The sequence below is a fragment of the Dermacentor albipictus genome, chromosome 1 (genome assembly GCF_038994185.2).
Source record: "Dermacentor albipictus isolate Rhodes 1998 colony chromosome 1, USDA_Dalb.pri_finalv2, whole genome shotgun sequence".
Taxonomy (NCBI): domain Eukaryota; kingdom Metazoa; phylum Arthropoda; class Arachnida; order Ixodida; family Ixodidae; genus Dermacentor; species Dermacentor albipictus.
This window is the reverse complement of record NC_091821.1, coordinates 182,538,025-182,552,942: the sequence shown is the minus strand read 5'-3', so window position 1 is coordinate 182,552,942 and position 14,918 is coordinate 182,538,025. Positions and strand designations below refer to the sequence as shown.

Genomic DNA, 14,918 nt, shown 5'->3' with positions numbered 1-14,918 from the left:
TTTTTTTTTATCATTGAAGAGTGGCACATACCCAGTGACCCAAGTTGGCATCAAAGAGGTTCATTGAAATGTGGCACATGTCTAGTGGAACATACCCAAGTTGCCGTCAAAGAGGTTAATTGAATAATGGCACATATCCAGTGTCACATAGTCACTTATTCATGTTGATCCAGCGATTGATATTCAGCACGGTTCCCTCTGCACAGCAGCCCAGTGTCCTACCCATTAGAACATTTACAACCCAGTGACCGAAGCTGATAGGAAAATGGTTAGAGACATAGATACACACATAGAGACGTACTGGAATGTGCACGAACTATCGAAAGAACGCTAATTACATTAGTATACAGTCATTCAATTAGAATGCCTCAGTTTTAGGCAGCCTATATACAAATTTGTTGTCATGATTTAGGCAGGGCTCTTTATTTTTTGACCAGCCTCACCATCTTTGCATACCTTTAAAGCGATGTAGGTTGTTGTTGTGTCGTACTTATCTCTTTATACAAACACAGTGCACTATGTGCGTCTGGTGATGCTCTGTCCCCTCGTTTCATTACTGTCATTGTCAGGGTACACCAAGTAGCCTAAAAAACTTGTTTCTCATTTACAAGCTTGTCAATAGACCAGACGGTTAGGTCAAACAGCATTGCATAACACATTTATCAAATGGTAATGTAGGACTAAACAACTTTTAGCCAAATGGAATTTCTCTGACGCTTTGTGCAATTGAACCCACGTCACAAAGGTTCCTCAAGTACGGCATTCTGACGTTTATCAGGCTGTGCCACAAATTCACTGGGTATGTTCTGCCTTTCAGTGAACGTCTTTCACGCCAATGCTTTAGCAAGCTGCACCATGAATGCACTGGGCATGTGCCGCTCGTTGAACCACTCGCCAACTTTGGGTCACTGAGTATGTGCCATCGGGTGTGTGGCAAGCAAGGGAGCAATTCTCAGCGTTTGCATACACTGGTGCACCTTGTTTTTCATCTCAAAGGCCACTTGCAGACTTCTCAGTAGGGCCAATAGATGGCGCTGCACATCCAGAAAGTTACTTTTGGAAATGCGGTTGTTTGCTTTAAATCAGGGGTACAATCAGGGCTCGGCGGGAACCAAAGGTCACTGGGTCGCCTCGCATTGGGCGCTCACGGGAAGACTACAAATGAAGCTGTGCAGGGTGATATGGACTGGACAAGTTTTGTAGTGAGGGAAGCTCAGAGTAAAATTGATTTTGAAGAATGACTGAGGAATATGAAAGAAAGTAAATGGGCTGGGAGAGTGTTCAGGTATCTGTACAGGCAAAACATTGATTCACAGTGGAGGAAAAGAACTAGGAAGCTTACCAGCAAGTATGCGGCCTGTGGGGTGGGCAACACAGCAACAAAGAAGGTCAAGCGGAAAGTTAAAGAGGCTGAATTAATCTCATGGGTGGCGGCAATGGAAAAGAAACCTGCCATGAGTAACTACTTAAGAGGAAAAAACGAAATCAGGAAAGAAACCATTTTGCATTATTTGCATGCACTGGTGTGCCATGCATTGTGGAAGCACGCGCAGGCTGTGCGGCAGCACTGCTAGATGTGCCAAGTGTTCTTATGGAAGCGCGAAAGAGGAGTCCTGCTGTAGTAGTACACACCTCATACATAACTCGCTTCGACGGTGATGTTGTGTCGCCATATTGATTCAATGCTAAACGCATTACCGTCGACAGGCAAATATTTAAATCTAAGAACTGGGCTTCAATTCACAATTTATGCCTGAAAGATTATCTGCGGAGGCAGGCACCTCCTCTACATTTTCTCACAACAAGGAAAAGCTAAAACACTCTTCAAGGAGGATATCATTCTTCTTTTTTTTTGAAAAAACTCAGCAGGGCCAGGATGGCAAAACAAAAAGCTGCTGATTTAAGTGCTGTCTACTAGTCTTCCGATATCATCCAGTAACTGTTCTAACAGACACAGAGCTACAGATGGGAAATAGGGGTCTCCTGGACAATGTAAACAGAAAGATATGTATTGACAAGCTTGACTCAGTCCATGCAGAAAGGCTTTCTGCCGGAGAATCAAAACCATATGCATAAGGACCTCCGTCTCAGATGCACTGCCAGCAGCATCACTGATTAGTGCGCATGACTTTGATAAGTTATCCAATGCAGAATGGGCAAAACCTCCAACTGAAGTGCACCGTGCAGAAAGAAAGAATTTGGAAAAGAAAAAGGCAAGGCTCATTATGTAAATGTGACACAATTACTTGGCAGAAGGCAGGGAAGGAATGTTGATTCCAGGTGTCAGCTGAGGCAAAGGGTGAGAGTGTTCATGTCGGCACTGAAGCTCACCTCCTGGCAGCATGGGAACGCGACAATTTAATTTCTCCTGTCTCCTTTAAAATGGACATATTTGAAAATTTTATGGAGTAAGACTATTCCTAGACAGCAGTTTAAGTTTTCTGCTGTAGTATAACCAAAATTTCCAATCGGGCCTGGTGTGGGGTCTTTTAAGGCACCTTTAATTGGTTCTCTACTTAAAATCTGATTAATCTATGTGCAAAGTGTCCTAGAGAAAAGAGTTTTGAACATAGATGTCTAGGTGTTTGCTCGTGGCACAAATGTGTGGTCATGTAGAGGGTCCTTTCAACATTTTTGAGTGTTGCTGAAGATGCAAGAACTTCGTTAAAACAAAATTTTTAATAGACAAATAATTGAAACCTAATGGGGACCATTTTGTAATCTGAGACTAAAGTGGCAGTGCCATCATAGCTTACTGGCACACTGCAACTGCTTGATATTGCATGCAAGGAAGCAACCATACCAGTTATTTTAGCTGAACTAACTTTAAGTATTAAAATTGGTAAGTTGAAAGAAATTTCATTTCTGTGCACAAAATTTATAGCAGTTGCGCACATTCAGTGTTCGTACACATCCTTGAATGCCTTGAAAACCCTTGAAATTAAAAAAAAAAGAGATATTAAAGGGTACTTAAAATTTCTTGAAAAAAAAAGAAAAGAAATGCACTCCTTGATTTCCTTGAAAACTGTTCTTGGGGCCGACATATGTACAATCAAGGTAACAAACTCCGCATTGGCACTATGCCGTGGATAGTGCCTATTGGGAAATAATTGATGTATTCTCGTTTGAGAGCTTCGCTAAGCAGTTGCAGTCTGGCATGTCAAGAGCCACAGACGACAGGCTGTTTAAACCGCCATTGCCATCGTGATGCTAGACGAAGCCAGATCAAGCGGCCAAACCACACCACCATTTTTGTTGTTTTGCTAGTTGGTTTACATTGCAGCCATGATATCATGGCACCATTTTTGAGGCCTGGGCTCTAGAAATGCCTCGAAGAAAGTAAGTTTCAGCTATTTGGCCATAATGTGACAAGTATCTTTGGATCAAGCCGGGCACTACTTATTAACCCTCATCAAGCGAAGTGTGCGACTTTTCACAATTTGATTGACATTGTTACAATGAGAAAGTCGACTTTAAAAGCAACCTGAAAAGCTTGAAGCATGCGTGCAATTAAGTGGCTGCTTAGGTATAAAGAATTGCTGCTAAGAAGAGGGAGATTCGGATTTTTTATAATTTACGTTATGAATGAAGCTTATATTAACCTCCTTTAATTTTGACCTTCAGCAATCTGGAAATCCTTGAATTGTCCTTGAATTTTGAGTTGGATGTTCTGTACGAACCCTGTGCACATCAGAAGTTGTGTTATAGTAAGTTTCTTAGTTAATGGAATCTTGCTTGTGAGCTTCTAAATAATAGCTTTAGCACACATATTGTAATTGCAGTATTGAAGCAAGTGCTGAAGGCATATTTACTTAGTAAGAATTCTGGAAGTTGTTTTCATTTTGAGATATTTATCCCCCAAATCAGCAATAAAATATGAGTATATTGGTATACCATGTAATTTTACCCTGTGGTCTTTAAGCAAGTTTGTGCAAGATGCTTTAAAATTGTATCCTTAATATAAACACATGATATTTGCAAAAAGAACTTCAGGTACAAATGCAAGATAGAGAAATATAAATTTTATTTTATCTGGATATATGCATTGAATCTTAGACACTTCACTATATTTAACTAAGTCTCAGTTCAGCTTTATTGTTTGAGCTGTTGGAAGCTACCAATTTTTTTGCCTCATAAATTTGTTGATCATGCTGCAGTTTTCAGTTTTGCAAGTAGGAGAAACTTTCGTTGGGTTAAGCAAATTACTGCCATTTTCATTTTCTTACCCAGCAAGTGAGGCTACGTAGTGCTCCTCAGAACCAGAAGCTGAATTCAGAACCAGAAGTTGCCACTGCAGGTCTCTAAACAACTAATTGAGTCACTTCTTGATCATGAAACACCACTTAGGTATTAGTATTTAGCTCTATTTTTCTTTAAGAGGAACCTTTACGTTATGAGACCATTAAGTCAACTGAATAAAATGTTTCCTGAAGTGAATTTTGTCATATCTAAGCCCCTGTCCAACAGGCTCTACTTGTTTGAAACCTAGTAACATGCTTCCACTTCATACCAGCATCTAAAAGCATGCAGTCTTTGGCTCAAGTCACTTCAAGTGAAGAATCTATGACTGGATGCTTCTTATTAGTATATGCTTGAACACTTAAAGCTTTCACCTGTTAATGAAATGTGCAAGAAGTCGGAGAAAAGACTGCAATGAAATAACAGCATCGAGAGAGGCATTTTTGCATTTCACCCCCATCGAAATGCAGCCACCATGGCCGGTTGAAGGTTTTCATGTGAGGCAAGATAGCAGATCCAACATTTACTCTTTAGATGACCGTAAACTTGATAATTCTTGCTGGGTAACCCTGTAATGTATGTAGTATCAAGAATCCTGCAGATCGTTGCCATCTTCAATGCTGCCCAGCCCTGTCGGCTCAAAGAATGCATTATAGGAAAATTGCATGGTGATGCATTTCATTGAAGGTTCAAGGATCTATATCAAAACTGGTCACTTTAAGTTCTTTTGAAGAGGAGGGCACGACTGTGCTTTGTTTTCCTTGGAAATATAATTTTAACAGATTCAAAAGGCAATAATGATTTGACACTTGAAAATGGTAGCTTGACACAAGATCTTAGCGCACTTCCTGTGAGTCCGTGATGTCGTGCTGGTCAGAGAAGCAACACAACTTTTTGAATTTGCTTTAAGCATAAAAGATTTTATTGCATGTGGTATTGATAACTTTATGCCGTAGACTTTTGCACAAAGCCAGGGCATCTACTTTTGTGCATTGACAAACTTGGGCTTATTGCCAGACTCAGCAGTACTGTGGATTTTGCAATTGTTTGATTTTGTGGTCACAGGGACATCAGCAGGGGCAAGGAGCCACATCCAATCTCGTGTGTCAATGGAGTTGATGATGAACCTGCTCCCACTGACTTCTTGTATCTGGTTGAGAACTGCCAGACAGCTGCTGTTCCTTTGGACCGCTCCATCACTGCCTTGCAGGTGTGTGACTCTGCTCATATCCTGGCCAAAAGCAAGCAGGTCACATCATCATTTAGTGTCCCTTAAGGACCCCTTTCAGGGTATTACATAAGGGGGGGGCAAGAGCATCAAGAAACACTATGGTCATTATTATACAATGGTTAACTCATTTGTACTACAGTAAACAAAACTTAGTGTACATGCTAGTAGACGATGGGCAAGAAAAATTAAAGACAAAACAAAGTAAGGTACGAACCGGCAGTAGAAATGGCAACACAACCGGCAATATAACAGAGAAGTAAAAAAAAAGCTAGACGTTAGAGTAACAGCATAGTAGTGGTAGGTTAAGGGTTTAAAAAACATGACAATAGGTGTCTAAATTTATCTGGATTTCTTTCATTTACTATGCTGTTGGGTAGCACGTTCCACAATTCAATAGCACTAGGTAAAAAAGAGTTGAAGGCATTAGAGGAACCATGAAGACGTAGACTCAGGTTGTTAAAGAGACGCTTAGGAAAGCGGTTGGGCGGAAGTAAAAAGAGTGTTCCCGAGATGTGGGAAATTATAATAGAGTTTGTGGAAAAGGGAAAGTTGTGAAATCTTCCTATGAAGTGTTAGGCTAGGGATGCTGAGGGATGATTAAATGCCGCTTATACTTGTATGCCAGTCATAGTTTGAAGCAGTAAAATGTGCTGCGTGATTCTGCACTGCTTCGAGCGAGTTAATAAGATAAGACTGGTGAGGGTTCCAAATTGCTGAGGCATACTCATTCATAGCGAGCTTGCGTAAGAGAACAGGAGACAGAAAAATCGATCTTTTGAGTAGGCCAAGTGATTCAGAACAAAAGTTGAGTTATGTGTGCAGACCACGTAAGCTGATTAGTGATTGTAAAGCCTAGATAACGGTAAGAGTCAACTTTAGTCGGGGCTGTGGAATTAAGAGAGTACTGGTGGTTAAGGATGTCCCGCTTGCGAGTTACACACATGTACTTGCACTTGGAAACATTGAGGGACATAGAGCACCAATTTGCTATTTTGCTTAGGTCTTCCTGGAGTATTAATTGGTCATTATTGGAGGATATGCACCAATACAGGACGCAGTCATCAGCGAATAACAGAATTGATGAAAGAATGCTGTTAGGGAGGTCATTTTTAAAAATTAGAAACAAAAGAGGCCCGAGCACAGAGCCCTGTGGTACACCTGACAAGACTGGACTACTTGACGACTTGAGGTTATCGATGACAGTGTGCTGTGAACGGTTTGTGAGAAAACATTCAATCCAGGACAATACAAGTGGGTCGAGATTAAGACAAGCAAGTTTTGCAGTAAGACGTAGATGGGCAACATGCTCAAATGCATTTTCAAAGTCAAGATAACATCGGTTTGGAAACGGGAGTCAAGGTGGAGGTGAAGGTCTGTGGTGAATTCGAACAGCTGCGTTTCACATGAGTGGCCTCGTCTAAATCCATGTTGATTGGGAAAGAAAAAAGAGTGCTTGTCTAAATGAGATGCAATGCTGGAGTACAATATATGCTCTAGAATTTTACAAGGTATGCAAGATAGGGAAATAGGGCGGTAATTACATGGATTGGAACGACTACCGGATTTGTGCAAAGGTACAATACTGCTAATTTCCCAATCATTCGGAATGGTGGATGAGGCAATAGATTGAGTGCAAATCAATTTCAAAAAGCGGCTAGATTGAGATTTGGTGCCCTTTAGAGCTTTGGACGTTATGCCGTCTGGGCCTGGTGCACTGGAAAGTTTAGGGTTATCGATTAAATTGGAGATTCCTTGAGTAGTTATAATAATAGCCGGCATTTCTGAAAAGTGAGTAGATGGCAACGTAGGAATATCAGTGGGAGGTTCATTAGTGAAAACCGAGCAAACATAAGAGTTCATGACATCGGGACGCTGATTCACTGAAATAGGAGACCCATCCGAGTTGATTAATGTGATACTATGACATGAAGTACGTTTAAGTGATAATGAGTTCCAGAATTTGTGAGGGTTGTCATGCAGAATGCTCAGCAGGTCCTGGTGAAATATTTTTGCGTTTAGATTGTCTCAGCAAACTTGAGTATTCGCGCAATACCGTGAAGTATTTTTCCCATTTTTGTGGATTGTTGTGTCATTTGAGTTCGCGGAAAATGCGCTTCTTTTTTCCTAGGTAGTTCTTTAAGGTTGTTTGAATACCAGGGTCTGCCGGCATCCCCCCGAATACGTACAAGAGGAACTTGAGCATCAAGAAGAGACAAAAGTTTATGTTTATAGAGTAACCAGTTTTTCTCAACTGTTCTGGAACCAGCTGCTTGATGGAAGTCTACAAAAAACAATTCTGACCGATTGCGGGAACATTGCCAAACTGTGAAAAATAAGCAAAACGGTCATCTGTCATCCCACTGTCAAGAATGCGGCTGTGCGCCGGTCTATGAATCCTGTCGGGTTCTTGCGAAGCACAAAGATAAAGACGTGCGAGAGATCATTGAAGCGCAGGCTATCTGGCGGAATAGAGACACGTGTGTTAGTGCCCCTTCAATCGACCTATTAGATAAGGAGACGGCTTTTTTGGATGGATAAGATTTGGATAAGGTGGCGCCACTGTGCATGGTTTATATAGGTGTACTTCCTGAAAATCAAGTTGTTGAAGTTAGCGCATTGTGTTGTCATCTCCCTTACGTCCTTGTTTGCTGGCGCTAAATATGCTTTCAATTCTAGCTGATTGTTAATTTCTGCAAGGTTAGCTTTATTGTGATCTCGGATGTATTTAGTAGATGGCTGGCGGGTAGGAAGTTCTATAGCTATGTTAAAAAACAAAATGTTGTGATCACTAACACCTCTAACATACTGTAATGCATTTATTTGTTCATTATTGGTAGTAAGTACTAAATCAAGAATGTTATTACTGCGAGGAGGTCTGGTAACTACTTGGCTAAGGTTGTACATAAGGACTGCTTCTAGGAAATATTTGGACGCGCGGGTTGAAGCGATGCAGTTTTCCCAGTCAGTATCCGGAAAGTTGAAGTCGCTGCATAGCACGAGGTTAGCATGAGGAAAACAGGAGATTAGATTGGATATGATGGAATTAAGTTTGTTTGTAAATGTAATGTCACAATCAGGGGGACGGTAACAAGAAATCAGTATGGTCGTGCTTGTCGGCAGTACGTTCTTGAGACAAAGGATCTCGTGGTGACCTTCAGTAGATAAGCGAGAAGAGACCAGGCATTATTTGACAAATACCAAGACCCCCCCCCGACGACGGGTCCTATTTAGCCTATATACGGTATACGATGGGTTGTTCAGAAGTTCATGGTCCTCGATATCAGAGTTTAGCCATGACTCTGCGATAACAACAATGTCAGTGTCATCCGTGATGATCGTTTCCAGTGTTTATTTTTTCCTCATGAAGCTTCAAGCATTGGTTAACATAACTTTCATTGTGTGAAACGTGGGGCTCCTTGACGGCGCATAACTGGGTGGGTAGAGTGGGAAAATGGAATATTTTAAATTCGAGTTGATGGCTACTTTGTTAGTTCTATGACTGAATCAGACTCGGCATCATAGACAAACTGCTTTACTTCTATGATGAGCCTGACATCCTGCTTTCACAGTGTTAGTTGTGGGGTCTCTCAGCAGCAGACTCGCTGTCTTATGTCCAGCCGCAAAAATGCATGGGCATGAGCAGATCGAGCTAAAGAAAAGAAAACAAAAATTATGTGGACCCCACACACTGCGGGAATAGATGTAAATGAAGCTTTCTATGCTGATTTCTTTGATTGATGATAGTTATCACAGTGGCGGACTCTGGATTAATGTTGACACCCTGGTGTTTGTTAACGTGCACCTAAATCTAAGTGTACTAGCGTTTTTGCATTTTGCTCTTGTCAAAATGTGGCTGCCATGGTTGGGACCAAACCTGCAACCTCCAGGAATGTCATAGTCGCCAAACTACTGTGGCAAGCACAAAAGTATTAATTTGACGTGCGACCTCGGTAGAGTCACGACCCTACGGTGCTTTAATGCGGCTTTGCAGCTGTACGCCCTGCGTCAGTTGTTCACGTCACAAATTTGCATGGTGTTCATTTTTCAGAAATAGCAGAAACGTACCGTACCATCTTCAATTTGACCGCAACCGCTGTCATGTCTATAATAGTAGCAATTCCTTGCCTTCTCGCGCCTTTTCCCTTTCCTGTCCTCTCCCCCTTTATGGGAACTGCGAGAGTGGCAAGGCTGTTATTCGCTCATTTTGCAACTGCATAGGTTCTACCCATTCTCTGCCTCCTCTCCCCCCTCCTCTCAACCAATCTATCTACCTCCCCCCTCTGGACTAGCATGTTAGTAGAAAGTTAAGCGGTTTCTGCAGTGCTTTTGAGGGGAGTCACGGATAATTACAGCTGTCAAGAGGCTAATGTGGCAACACCCAGGTAGCTTCAGAGGGCATTGTGCACATGCGACAGGATGGAAAGGTCCCAACAGGTTTCTCGCATCAACTTTCCTTTCTGCCATGCTCCTTGCATGGATATACGCGCTCTTCACTGCTATACTTCACCGCTATAGTGTAACTGAGTATAACTTCACCGCTATACTCAACCACCCGTCTTACATAAAAACACCGGCGCACACTCAATTTCTCATTTTCGTATCAGCAAATCTTTTCTGGGATCATCGCACGCGGCATTCACAGCTATCACCGCCAATCCTATTAAGATAAGCATCTTCGCCTATCTGTTTCACAGCACGTGGTGCCATCGGAAGCATAGCGAACGCTTTTAATAGGTGATAACCATAATGCGCCGCCGTTCCCTGCTGCAGACTGCGATTGTATATGTTTTCCGGCCACTAGATCCCATGTGAACAAGAAAAGGTGTGAGGCGCGCACGATCAAGAACAGTATATAGCTGCCCATCTCGCGGGAAAACGACGGTGTGAACAGTTTCTTATTCCGGTACTAGCAAATCTCTGTTCGGGTCGTCGCATGCCGAATTCGCAGCTATCGCCACCAAATCTATTGTGATAAAAGCACTTCACCTGTCTGTTTTACAGCGCGTGGTGCGTAGTGCCATTGGTAGCGTACTGCGCGCTTTTAGTAGGTGATAATCCAAACATGCCGCTGTTCCTTGCTGCAGGCAGCGCAATGTGGGCATCACGTTTTGCTTCGATTTCCCATCTCCCTCTTAAAACACCATGCAGTATAAAAACAAAACGCGTCTCGGGCTGCCGGAGCACCACCAGCTCGACGCACATCGGCGTCTCGTGCCGCAACGATACACGTGACGCTTTGCATTGCTTAGATGTCAACAATGGTTCAGTCTGTCACATTTTTTTATTTACTTTGAATCGTACGTTTTCCCATTTATTTATTTATTTATTTACAGTACCCTCAGGGCCCAAAAGGGCGTTACAGAGGGGGGTGGGTACAATAATAATAAAAAATACATGCTCAAACAATTATTAGTATTAAGGTGATAAATTCAAAAGATAATCAGTTATTGCAGTCTTGAAAGATGATGCCATTGTGTCATAATGTGATCATTGCAAATTGTAGCAATGTATCGAACACAGCTAGGGTTGGTTCTTGTCACAAAAGCTTGTAGTTCTGCATTACGGGTTCTTGATCACTAAAGGAACGTGCCCACTTTCACGGAGCAAGAATTATTGCGGTGAAACAGTGCTTGCTTGGGCGTCCTTATAATGTCACGGCGTAAGGCACGGCATTTAGTATGTTTATTCTCGCATTTTTTCGAAAACGTATGAACGAGGTTCTACTGTATTAGAAATATTTGAAAGGTGCTTTTCTTTCCTTCTGCTATAAATAAATTATGTGAATGTCACATGTAAATGAAAACAGTGCTTGGTAACAAGTGCGTGTGTGGTTGACAATGAAGGAAAGTTGCAGAGCAATTCACATACATTTATAGCTTGAAGGCTGTATTGTGTGTCAGATGCTGTAGCATGTGCCTAGCTCTGCTTTATATATTTTACCTATATTTTTATACTTATATTTACATGGCCTAGTAATGCAATGCCATGCCGTTAGGTAGTCTCACAACCTTAGTCATTGTTTCTCAGTACTTGCAAACTTACTTTCATTTATTACAGTGCTGTCATTGTGTCATAATGTGATCATTGCAAATTGTAGCAATGTATCGAACACAGCTAGGGTTGGTTCTTGTCACAAAAGCTTGTAGTTCTGCATTACGGGTTCTTGATCACTAAAGGAACGTGCCCACTTTCACGGAGCAAGAATTATTGCGGTGAAACAGTGCTTGCTTGGGCGTCCTTAGAATGTCACGGCGTAAGGCACGGCACTGATGCGCCCTCTGTTGTGAGTCGACTCGCTCTCCGAAGAGGCTCGCCGGTTCAGAGTCGTTCGGTGGCAATTCACCACTAGCACTTTAGGCACGAATGAGTGTGTTTCTTGCACCTCTTCGCCGGCTCTGAATGCCTTGAAAAATTAAAGAAATGCGTCACAAAGCAATTACCTGCGGGATGTACTTTTTTAGAATGCCAAATCTATTATGTATATGTTTTCTTTAAAAATGCGAGATCGAAAGTGATGGCAAATGTTGGAGGCGGCAGGACACACAGTCTCACTTTTCTCACCCAAGCAGTGGGGGAGAAGTGCTTCTCGCAGACATAGTCGCAAGACTTGAGCTTTCAATCCTTCCTTGGAATTGCATGAGCCCACAATTCCAACCGTACCGGGTCAGTCGGAACTTTGAATGTAATTACCGTTTCCTTGGAGGATGTGTAGTCATTGCAGACACATTTTTGCCTCGTCCTAGAAAAAGTACCGATTGAAAGTGCTTGCCTTTGTTGCAACCTGGAAAGTGCACGCAAGTTCTGAGAAGGCAGCGCCACCGGTGCAATGCGGAAGCCCGCGAGAGCTCGAATAGAGATGAAAAGCCTGTATATAGCAACATCGACAGCTTGCACGCCCAAATTGGGAGCTTTTCCCGCCAAGGTCGCCTATGCCTGCACTCGCACCACATGCAAGCGAGAAAAATATGGCGGCGTTGGCCGACGCCGTCCGCTCCGGCATTACTACTAGTAGCTCGTTTCAAGCGTAGTACTGCATGTAATTAGCTGCTGCTAAAATGTCCGCCACTTCTATTTATTGACATTACAGAATGAAATCTCGGAAAACTTACAATATGTGAGACGATATCACAATATCGCGAAGGTCTTGTATAGAAGAACATGTAAACGATGACAACGCACTCTGCGCATCATCTGTCATGCTGCGGCGAAAACTGCATTTCCTCGTCGCCCAACCATGACTTTATCGGGCTGCCTGCTCGCGCTCTCGCGCCCTAACAGATTCCTCTCCTCAAATACTTGTTTCTCCATGCTCACTGTAGGCTTTGACTGGTTTTCTCTAAAATAGCAAATATATGATGTAAAAATTTAAAAAAAGGAGAGAGAGAGAAAAGCTCAATCTTTTTGTGTCATGATGTGCAAAACTGCCGCACAATTTACAGTTGTGGATCAAAGCCAAACAACTAGTTATTTTGTGCAGTGTTTGTGACCGCAGTGCTTTGCACATGCGTTTGATGTGCTTTGGCACATGGCTGATGAAATCGATGTGCTCGCATGAAGCCCCAGCCTTAGAGAGCTAGCTGGCGCACCATGTAATCTAGGGGGTTGACTGGAGTTGTCAATGTATTTAAATGCCTGTGACAGATGGCACATCAGGTATGCCAGTTCGCAGAGTGTGGGGCGGGGCCTGATCGTGACATAATCTTACCATCGTTCTTTATAAAGGTATCATGGCTGGCTATAATTTTTATGTCTCATCACACTGTCATCATATGTGCAAGAAGTGATCACAGTCAGAGTAGCAAGTGTTGAGGAAAAATGCACTTTGCAGGCCATAGCGAGGCATGCCATTCAGTATATGAATGTGCTAGCATACTGAGTTAAGTATATGCACACAACTTTTGATATTTTTACATAGCATTTTTGAGGGGATGTTGCCACTGTTTGATATAGACAATAGTGCCAAATATCCGAGTTTGGTATAGGCAGGAGTGACTGTATATTGACTTCGATCCATCAGTATCTCAACACATAAGTGCCTTTCAATATTGAATGAAACAGTGGGGCACTTAGCGTTATGAAAAGCATGTGATTGATATGAATGTATGTATGAGGATGCTAGATGCAGCACCTGCTAGTTTTGTGTAGAATTGTTTTGGTGACAAATGCAAAGTGTTTGGTGTTGCTGTCTTAGTGAAAAATTGATACTACCTGTGTTCATAAGCTTGTCACAAAGTCATTGTGCTTTTCTTGCAGAGTTGTAAGTGCCAAGACAAATGTGCATCACAGAGCTGTGTCTGCTCGAGCATCAGTTACCAGTGCTGGTATGATGAGGTGCAGTATTTTTTTCTTCTACTTCTGCTTTATGCCTGCATTATAGTCAAGAATATTTGAGTCATTCACCTTCTGCTCATCGAACCTTGCACCTGTCAAAGTATGATAACCTAAAGCAGAGTGTTGCTTCAGCAGTCCTGAATGCTGGTAAAATTACTTTACATGAAGGTAAAGGGTGTGTCAGTATTTTGCTCTGTTTTATGATGTTATGACCTCTGTAAGCTGCTGGTACTTTTTTGCCCCCTTTGAAAACTGATACAAAATGTTTAAAAAGAAATTTAAAATGTGTTTGCTTAGTTTGTAAGCCAGTGAAAAATTTACTATGTTTTATTTAGACAGATGGATCATAACTATTACTAGGTGCTTGCGTAAATGCAAGTTGTGAAGCCTTTTTTTCCCCTGATGTTGTAGTTCGCCTGTGTACAGTGGGAAGTTGCAGTGATAGTAAACGCATTGTCACCACAGTGTTAGAGATTTTCTTTGACTTGTCATAAAAATGTGTTGCTAGAATTAAATGCTGGAAAATGGCAGCAGAAGTGAAAGGAGTGAGACTAAGGGTTGCAGCTTAGGGTGAAGATTGAAGGGTGAGGGAAAAAAGGGGGGGGATATTATTGAAGCATTGGTGGTGTGAAAATGTCAAGATTATTCAGTGGATAGTTTTTCTTTTTCTTTTTTCTTACCATAGGATGGCTGTCTTGTTCCGGATTTCAACTTACTGGATCCTCCAATGCTGTTTGAGTGTAGTAGAGCATGTCTCTGTTGGAGTGACTGCCGCAACCGAGTTGTCCAGAAAGGCATCACGTATGTTTTTTTGCCTGTTTCTCTTTTGTTTTTGTTTTTCCATTCTTTTCTTTAATAATGGGATTATGTTTGGTTGTATGACTTCAGTTACAGGCTGCTTGAAGCCTGTAACTATTTCACCAGCAGTGGAATGTAGAAACATCCATGTTTAGTGGACATTAAGAACCTCATATTTAGGAAATTATTCTGTAGCTTTTTGCTATGGTGTGTCTCATACCTTCATTGTAGCCTTAAAATGAAAGGTAAAAAAAATAGTCAAATGATAGTGTGAACGCTGCATGACAAGAAAAGAAATAGATTTTTAATGAAACAATTA

At 41.9% G+C, this 14,918-nt stretch overlaps 1 protein-coding gene across 1 annotated transcript in view; it reads left to right on the top strand.

Annotated features, from left to right (window-relative positions):
• G9a (histone-lysine N-methyltransferase G9a) overlaps positions 1 to 14,918 on the top strand; it is a 153,493-nt gene that overhangs the window by 105,799 nt on the left and 32,776 nt on the right. Inside the window, exons 17-19 of the mRNA XM_070530331.1 lie at positions 5,305 to 5,449; positions 13,724 to 13,801; positions 14,487 to 14,602. Of these exons, the coding sequence (XP_070386432.1) occupies positions 5,305 to 5,449; positions 13,724 to 13,801; positions 14,487 to 14,602 (339 nt within the window). The remainder of the gene's footprint in view (positions 1 to 5,304; positions 5,450 to 13,723; positions 13,802 to 14,486; positions 14,603 to 14,918) is intronic.